The 9,582-nt window shown below is 36.5% G+C and overlaps 1 protein-coding gene across 1 annotated transcript in view; it reads left to right on the top strand.

Annotated features, from left to right (window-relative positions):
- Window positions 1-580: 580 nt before the first annotated feature.
- Window positions 581-9,582, top strand: part of IBSP (integrin binding sialoprotein) — an 11,314-nt gene continuing 2,312 nt past the window's right edge. Inside the window, exons 1-5 of the mRNA XM_012805299.1 lie at window positions 581-638; window positions 3,404-3,471; window positions 3,567-3,617; window positions 3,707-3,784; window positions 7,974-8,039. Of these exons, the coding sequence (XP_012660753.1) occupies window positions 3,418-3,471; window positions 3,567-3,617; window positions 3,707-3,784; window positions 7,974-8,039 (249 nt within the window). The 5' untranslated portion in view covers window positions 581-638; window positions 3,404-3,417. The remainder of the gene's footprint in view (window positions 639-3,403; window positions 3,472-3,566; window positions 3,618-3,706; window positions 3,785-7,973; window positions 8,040-9,582) is intronic.

Below are 9,582 nucleotides of genomic sequence, written 5' to 3'. Positions count from 1 at the left end.
TTTATTCTTAGCATCATGTTTTAGCAAATTATCTTATAATGGCTTGCTGATTTAATCATATCAATTTTAATTTATGAGTCACAGAAGCACAGAAGTCACAAAAGTTGATATTAAAATATTAATTGTTCATCAGCTTCTTTCTCTTATTATTTAGTTTCTTTATTTCTTTTTTTCTTTATTTCTTTTTTAAACTAACTAATGCCAGATTGTATTTGATGGTAGTGAGTTTCTTTTCTTTCAACACAGTGAAAACTTGTATAATTATGAAATGTTTAAAAGGCTAAATCCTTTGCTATTTATTTCAATTCAAATCCAGTATATTATTATATATATTCGGAACTCAAACTATTCATCTTCATCTACAACCTTCAATTAAATTCCACAATGCAAACCTCTTGGCACTAAAACCACGTTTCATGTTTATTCTTCTGAGCCTGTGTCTTGAAAGAGTGTTGAAGTTTGGGGGTTTTCTGGTGAGAATCCACGTTCTGACATCACCTTGGCTGTGACAGTGATTGGCTGCTGGAAGGCAAAGAAGAGTTTATAGCCAGCAGGAGCGAGCAAAGGAGTGAGTGAGCAGAGGAAATACTCAATCTGTGCCACTCACTGCGTGAGCCTCTCTCCTGCACTGCCAAAGGGTAAGATTTAATATGACACCTTCCTTACCTTGAAATCAAGTCCCTCCCCAGTTTACATCTCTGGACTTGGTTTTGAATTTTTAATTTAAATATGGATGGTATTGCATTGTGTAGAATGGCTATGGGATGATTTCACACTTGCTTATTATTAAACCAGTACCTTAGATTCTCTCCAAAAGGCATGTAAATCAGTTCTTAATATCATGCTCATGAACTTGATTATACTTCTCCCTTTCTGTGTCTGCACATCATAGATAGCAGTTTGTTTCCTCCTTCTGATGCACTCAAGATAACCTGACTGTAATACTGTTTTGCACTTACAAAAGTGCCAACCTCTATGCGGATCTCTCCACCTAGTCGTACTTCATTATATGTATTATATTTTCAGTATGTTGTTATACATTTGGTTTCAAAGTGTAAATATCTGTGGCCCTAAAATCAGCACTAATATTACATATTTCTATAGCACAAATATATATATATATATATAGTAGTGGAGAAATAAATAAGTTTGGTAGTATATCATTCTCTTCCCAATAAAAACTTGTAATTAAGTTCTCAAAACTATCTTTTAAGAATGTTTGAACTGTTGTCTGGGTTAGTAGTGGTCACTATAAAGTCTTTGCTTTTTGGTGAATCACAAAGTAAATAAAACGAGATTTATGTAGGCAGCCAATTGCTGCCTACATGAATCACTTCTGTTTTAATTTGTGCTATGTTTTCATCTGGTTGTTTTTGTTGTGTGTTATGAGAAATGTATGCAATGAGAACTCGTTCTGCAGTTTTATGTATTAAGTTTTTAGCTCTTTAAAATGTTATAAATATTCCAACCCTTTTCCTAAATCTGGAAAACAACCTCCTTCCTGTTTGCTGATGGCAGCGAAGTTCAAAGCACTTTTCAGAGCAATCCAATAGCAATGTGAGCTTGTCAAACAGATGGGCCCCCTTAGGGGCAAAGCATCTTTGTTCCCATGTGGCCATTCCCTTCTGAGGTAAAGAGGACTGTGAGGAAGTATGTAGACACCCAAACCAAAAGACCCCCCTCTGCTACACAAATAGAACAACTTAGGACCCAAGATAGCTTCTTCCAGGCCTCAAGCCTTACTCTGTGTAATGTTTATTTTACCGTCAGATACTCAGTAAAGATGCAATAAATCTTGAGTGATGATGACAGAATACAAACTTTACCCTCAGGATACAACGTATGACAAGGATTTTGTCCATTTTAAATATTACTTTTTAAAGTGTATTTATGGGGAAATTGCCTTCACCATCACGTATTGCTTCCAAATTGTTGTCAAAGCTGTGACTGTGTATGAGAAATGGCCAACAGTTAAATATGTACGTAGATGCAAGTGGGGGTGTGTTAGTAGGCATTCAGCTAAGTTTGTTCAAACCCTGCTCTAATAGAATCTTTAAACAGAATTTTGTTAAATAGAATAAAATTAAAATGGGATAGATTTCACTACCTATTTTTATTTATGAGGAATCTATGGGAAAATGAAGATCTTTCCATGGGTGTAAAACCTAAAATTGTTCAGGAACCATTCCCACTTTGAGAGTTACATCTTCCAGGTTCTACAGAATTAAGGTCTCCATGAACACCTATCACCCTGACCCTGGAGAGCCCCTGACCTGTCCATCACAGTCTCACACACTAGCAGATGGAAAGCTTAAATGGGACTGGAGAACAACTTAATTTGAGGAAATTTGTCCCCTCATATCGCAGGGGGAAACTTGGAAGAATTCTTCCCATGCAATCACCCTTAGGGGCGTGGCTGGTGGATGCCATAGGCTATGAGAATAGCATTTCATATGTTATGGATCCTCCCTCTCTACCCCCTCCACACATAAAATATCAACTTTTAGAAGATATTCATAGGAAAATGGCTTTCACTTTCCAGTTTAGTTGATGAATTTTTAGTTTAAAACCTACACAGAAGCTGGGAACTGCCTGCAGAATCATTGGCTTTAGCAATTATTTAAACTGCTTAGTTCTTGATTATAAACAGAACATACACCTACACTAATAATTCAGTTCACTTAGTTGACCCTCCTATGTCAATGATATGAAGAGACCCACCCCCACCCCAAAGTGTAAGTCTGTAATCCCCAACCCTTGCCCCCTTCCTGGATGGTACAAGTCTGTAGCCTGTTAGCAACCAAGGTGCCACAGCCTTCTGTCCCATCCCCCTACCCCCCATCCATGGAAAAACTGTCTTCCGTGGAACTGATCCCTGGTGACAAAAGGGTTCCTCATGGCCTGTTGGGAACCAGGCCACCCAGCAGGAGGTGAGCAGAGGTGAGGTGAGGACCGAGCTGAAGCTTCATCTATATTTACAGCCCCAACCCTTTGCTCACATCAGCTCAGCTCCACTTCCAGGCCCTTCCCCCTCCCCATCTTACCCCCATCCATAGAGAAATTGTCTTCCGTAAAACCGGTCCCTGGTGCCAGAAAGGTTGTGGACCTCTGCTCTAAGTATTCAAAGACTCCTGGAGTAATGAAATGGTCTCCCAGTGACAAACCACAGAAACCAGGTTAAAACCAAATATGGAACTTGAGATTATTCAAACATGTGGTAAAGTCAGTCTATACTACTTAAAAGGAAGGAATAATTTGAGAACAAAAGCAGAAATGGGGTTTTAAGCAGTCAAAATGATAATTAGAAATAAAAACAAATTAAATATTTCATCTTTCAGTGTGTGTAGAAAAGTTCTGCTCTTAGTTTTAATATTTATTAATCTCACCACTTCATTTATTCCAGAAGCAATCACCAAAATGAAGACTGCTCTAATTTTACTCAGCATTTTGGGAATGGCCTGTGCTTTCTCAGTAAGTTCTTCATTTAAAATCTACCCTTATTTCCATTTTTGTTTTTTTATGTGCAAGAAAGGATAAATAACAGTGTTTAATATTCTATTAAACAGATGAAAAATTTGCATCGAAGAGTCAAACCAGAGGATTCTGAAGAAAATGGGGTAATTAATTTTAACTTAGTTCCTTGGCCCATTGGACTTCAGATTTACTGTACATTAACCATGAATATATCATTGCCCTGTTTACACAGGTGTTCAAGTACAGGCCTCGATACTATCTTTACAAGCATGCCTACTTTTATCCTGCTCTGAAGCGATTTCCAGTTCAGGTAAGTATAAAAATTAACTTTTCTTCAGTTTAATTTCCATGTTAATTTAAAAGGGATCAAATTCAACTGCAAAACAACTAAACTTAACTTTTATTGAAATTCAGCCAGAAGGACTCCTCACTAATAAAAAAAGTTTGTTTTCAATGTCATAAAATAAAGTTTATTTCTACATTCTCTTTTAAAGCAAAAATCCACACAGAGTAAAATCATTTAGGTCCAGTCCAGCATGATATAGTAATAACAAACACCTTGTCATGTTGAGGTCAAGTGTTTTCCTAACTGATAAAAAGGGCGATTTTACCAGTTGTGAACAATTAAGTCAGAGAGAAGGTCATTAATTACATGTCATTATTACAGTTGAGTCAACACTATCACACAACTGTTTTATATTCAATACTTTAGCATCTTCTAATTGGCAGGAGAAAAAGACATCAGAGACCATTAAAAACAAAACGTTGATGATCAATGATAATCGATGAAGATTTGAGTAGGTCGCTAGACTAATAAGTCATACATTAGAGCATAATTATAGTGGAAGTGTGGTCCAAGAACTACAAAGGAAAGAGTAAAATTCGTGAAGTGTCCTAACCAGTTTGTGAAAAAAACAAGCCATCCCTAGAATTTGTCAACAAAAAGGAAAATAACTACAACTAAAAATGAGGGTTTCCATTTTTACTGAGTTACCTGTGAAGAGTGCCTTTGAAAGCCTGAGGGCGTGGTGTTGATTTTAAATATACAACAAACCAGAACTTCACTATTTTTAGTACTATACAGTTTGTGTGCAGGACACCAATTATGCACCATTTGACCCAGGACTTCTGGGACACTGAAAGCAGCGGGGATGCTGAAAGCAATGCCTCAGCCTGGAGGCTTGGATCCCATTGCACCATATGTTAGGCTAACCCATCTGTAACTCATATGATGGTAGGAAATGATAATCTTAAAGTATTTCTAGCACCATCATAATTATGGGGAATTTGTGTGGCCACAGAAATATGAGCATGAATGATACAAGAATTGTGGGTTTTCTGAATTGTCTTCCATTCTTTGGTTCGCCTCAGTCCATAAATAAACAGTGCTCATTTGAGAGTTTGCTCTGTTCTCTTTTTTGTACTGAGTAGAAATGATTATAAATTCAAGTTTCTGACTAGCTCCTTAACTTTTCTGAAATATCAGATACTTAGGGATAGTCATTCCCATCTAGATATTTTTACAGAGGTAGATGTGTGGTCCAAGTAAAATGTTCATATTGACATATTATTATTAGAAGTTACATTCTTCAATATTGATGACTTAAAATTCATAGATCAAGTGGATCTTTAATATACAGTTTTTTCATACATTTTATGCAGATAGATCTATCTCAACTAATGCAGAATTTGTAAGATAGCTGGATTTTGTTTGTTTTGTTTTGTTGAGATAGGGTCTCACTCTGTTGCCCTCTCTGGCCAGCGAGAAGTGACATCATCATAGCTCACTGCAACCTCAAACTCCCGGGATCAAGCTGCCCTCCTGCTTTGGCCTCCTGTGACTAATTTTTAAATTTTTTATAGAAATGAGGTCTTGCTATGTTGCTAGGCTGGTCTTGAACTCATGGCCTCAAGAAATCCTCCTGCCTCTGCCTCCCAAAGAGCTAAGCTTTCAAGAGTGAGCAACTGTGCTTGGCTTAAGATAGTTATTTTAAAATAAAATTCCAGAAAACATGCATGTATCTCCCAATCCAACTGTCTGGCCTAGAATTTATGATGTATTCTCCAACTTTACAAAATTTGATTTTTCCCAAGTATATCAAGTTAGGTATTTAGTGCCCAAATTGTCACCCCCAAATGCAGTAAGCTGCACTGACTTTGAAATTTGTGTTTTATTCGAACAAATCTGTGTTTATACACAATCATTTCTAAAATATCAATTAGATATTGACATTAGGATTGCAGAGCTATGGACAGTCCACTATAGCTTCTTTATCTGCTAGGCTTAGGAACAAAACTCCATACAAGCTCAACACCTTAAGCTCTTTTAATTGAGAAATTTGCTTTTTATGATTCAAATGATTAGTGTATGAACTCTTAGGGAACAAGAACTCCATCTTATATTTCTTTTATGGGACTCACCTCAGCTATAATATGAGAGTTTTGAGTTCTCAGAGTGGTTTTCCACTTCAGAAGTCTTTCTGTGTGTGAAGTCTTTATCTTCGTGACAAATCGTAAGAAGGCACATACTACATGTGAAAGAAAGGGGGGAAAAGAAGAAACTGCCAAGGCTCCAGGGCCTTTCATACAGCTTTTGAATCGTTCTCACCACAGACACTGATTGAAGACTGATGTGGTTGAGTTAGGGAGAGAGCGAGAGGTAAAGAACCACGTAAAGTAACTAAAACACACACATTTCCGCTGATTGCATAAGTGTACTGTCCTCTATATTAATTTAGCTAACAAATAGAAAGAGTTCAAATATAATATTTTGCTTTATTCACCCTCTGGGTTAGGAGAGGCACAGCCATTAAGGTCAGGGCAATAGAAGAACAGGTCTAATTATTCCCCTTTCCACCCAAGGTTATTCTTGGCTCCAGGGGACAAACATTCCCTTTCCTTGGGTGGATGACGTGGTCATCTGAAAAATGAGGTCAGCAGGGACAGCTCTGAATGGGACTGGGACATGAGTGTTTTCTCACATCTAATTTCTAACCCAGAGGTTAGAGGTTCTTCTGCAGCGATGTTTTCTAAATGCTAGATGCTTCCTTAACGGTGGCATCAGAATCAAAGCTAATATTTGCAGAGCAGAATATGGCAGAATATTCAGTTGGGGATCCATTTGTACACTTGTTGCCATTAGGGATGTTTGCAGAAAAGGAAGGAAAATTCATTTAAAGGTATCCCTGAGAAAGAGAGGAAGAGTCTCCTTTATCATTGTTAAGGCTCTGACAACAGATGTGTAGATTTTATTTCCTTTCAAAAAATAGCAAAGCTCAGGCTCAGTGCCTGTGGCTTAAGCAACTAGGACACCGGCCACATGCACCAGAGCTGGTGACTTTGAATCCAGCCCGGGCCTGCCAAACAATAATGACAACTACAACCAAAAGATAGCTGGGTGCCTATAGTCTCAGCTCCTTGGGAGGCTGAGGCAAGAGAATCTCTTAAGCCCAAGAGTTGGAGGTTGCTGTGAGCTGTGACACCGTGGCACTACCCAGGGCAACAGCTTGAGACACTGTCTCCAAAAAAAAAAAAAAAAAAAAATCAAAGCCCATTAACTTATAATTATATTTTTATATACAGAGTGCTTGGCTTAATTTATTCTCATCCAATGCTAAGCTCTTTAGAGAGATGATACTCTATAAAATGTCCTAAATGAGTAAATGAATATATTTTCTCATATATAGGGTATCCATAAACTTCATGTGCAATTTACTATGTTAAACTATTTTAAATTACACATGACCTTTATGTCTACCCTGTATAACTTTTGCCTCACTAAATAGATTAACCTTTTTTCAGGGATTAGTTTTAATTAGATTGAAAAATACAAAAAGTATATGCACATTTAATTTCTCGAAATCAAATTTTATTTAAATTCACCAGGAGAGCTCATTATGTAGGAGAATCTTCCGGTAACAACTTATATTTTATAGTAGGCTACATTATCATTTCATTTATGTCTTAAAAATAAAATAAAACAATCTGATCTATGTCATCATCCAAGATCTGCCTTTAACTGGCTGGTGAAGTCACAACTTTTGGAGGCTTCTGAATCATTCTCCATAAAATTAAATTGGATCAGATACTGCCTTTGATCTTTCAGAGTTAAACAATTCTGTGATCCATTGGTCTGGGTTATATAAAAAGCTTTCAACATGTTGAAAAAGCTTTCCCACGTGTGTCAATGCTTTGGGAGTTGAAAATGAAGTACTCCGATCTCTGTCTCGATCACTGTAAAATTCCACTCCTTCTCCAACTCCCTATATGCCCAATCTCCTGCTCTGTTTCTCACAGCAGAATGAGACCTGTTCAAAGTAAATAGGTCGATCAAGTTGGTGGTACTAATACCTACACCTCTTCTAAGTAAATAAACCAGTCAAATCGGTAAGTATTTGTATTTTATCTTATTTCAACCAGCAAGAAATTTTAGTTGCTGTTTTGTATACATATTTGTATGTATGTGTATATATATATATACACATGTATATTATTTTCAGAGCAGTAGTGACTCATCTGAAGAAAATGAAGATGGTGATAGTTCAGAAGAGGAGGAGGAAGAAGAGGTAAGGAATTTTGCAGTCTTTTCATAACAAACCAGACAGGACAAAAAATGAATAGGAAACTAGCCCACTGTGGTCTGAACTCAGCTAATAGCCATTTCTACCTTCCTATCACTATTTTGGATAAGTAGAATGTTATTTAAATTAAAATCAACTAAATTGACCTGTTTCAATACTACTACAGTTTGGGGTTAAAGTTACCTACAAATGGTACACAATTAATGCCTCCATTTTAAGTGAAAGAAGTATAAAATTTGATGAAAGGTAACAGAAAGTATTATTTATTTTAGGCAGATAGAATATGATGATAGAAGACAAGTAAATATTTCTAAACTCAAGGTAATACTTGTTTTAAGGACTGAACTTTAAAAATTCAATTTACTAAGTGGGTAATGTGTAAAAGCTGATTTATAACCCTGACTGTATTATTATGATTTACATGTCTTTTATAAGTCCACGAGTAGGGTTCTTCTTAATAAGAATTTTATATGTATGTCTTTTTGTGTAATAACCAAATTCATATTTTTAAAGAACTTTAAATACTTGGGATGTATAAATATCTTTCTATATAGTTCTGCAAATTAGTGTAGTTCGTGGCTAAGATTCATCCACATACCTTGGGAGGTGTACTAGCTTGTTTATAACAGACACTCTTGCCTAAGGACACATACCAATTAGGATGCATTTTCCTGGAGAGTCAATTATGGCTATGCACTCCTTGGGAACCTTCTAAATTCAGGTACTTTTAGAAGCTATTTATAAATGAACAATGACAGTCAAAACTGGCTTATGTATAAACATCAGCTATCCTGAAAACAAAATGGTATGATAACTTGAAAGCTGCCTAACCATTGGTTTGGTTTTTTGTTTTGTTTTGTTTTTACCACAAAAGCAACATTTCCCGTATCATAATTTTTACCAATAGCTTGAAGGAAGGCCGTACAAAAATGTCAAGCTAGTGCCAGAAAAAAAAATGCTGCCTACTAAATCCCATGAAATTTTGCCTGGAATTTCACGTAGCAGTCTTACACAAGAACTAAGCTGGGGTTATCCATTTAACGGTAGCTATTTGCTGAACAGGGATTGTAACATTGCCTTGCCAACTAGAATTTCCAATTAGATTGTGTACATTTTGGCAGTGATTCTTCATTTGTTGTGGACGTAGTTGAGAATGGAGGAAGATTAGGACTCCTTTGGGGTTCTGATGAAATCACAAACACTCCCAAATTTTGTCAACAATCTCTGAACAATTGTGGCCCTCCCAGAACTTTCTGCAAACACCTCCTAACCCCAGGGACCATAGGTTAAAAATCTCTGCTTTGAGTAAGAGCTAAAACCCCTTTTGTATCTTCTAAATATTGCCCAGCATAATTTCTTATACATATATGGTGTCGGTAAATATTTGTTGGTTTGGTTTTGAAACTTCAGAGGAATAAAAACTATAAAATTATTCATTAGAAGTGATAATAGAAAAGTGGATGCATCCTGAAGACATTCTGAAACTTCTTTTTTTCCCATTTATTCTCCAAAATTTTATTAGCAATTC

Source organism: Otolemur garnettii, unplaced genomic scaffold, assembly GCF_000181295.1.
Source record: "Otolemur garnettii isolate 467f Iridium unplaced genomic scaffold, OtoGar3 scaffold00039, whole genome shotgun sequence".
Lineage (NCBI taxonomy): Eukaryota > Metazoa > Chordata > Mammalia > Primates > Galagidae > Otolemur > Otolemur garnettii.
The sequence above is the reverse complement of the archived record's forward strand: the minus strand, read 5'-3'. Positions and strand labels throughout refer to the sequence as shown.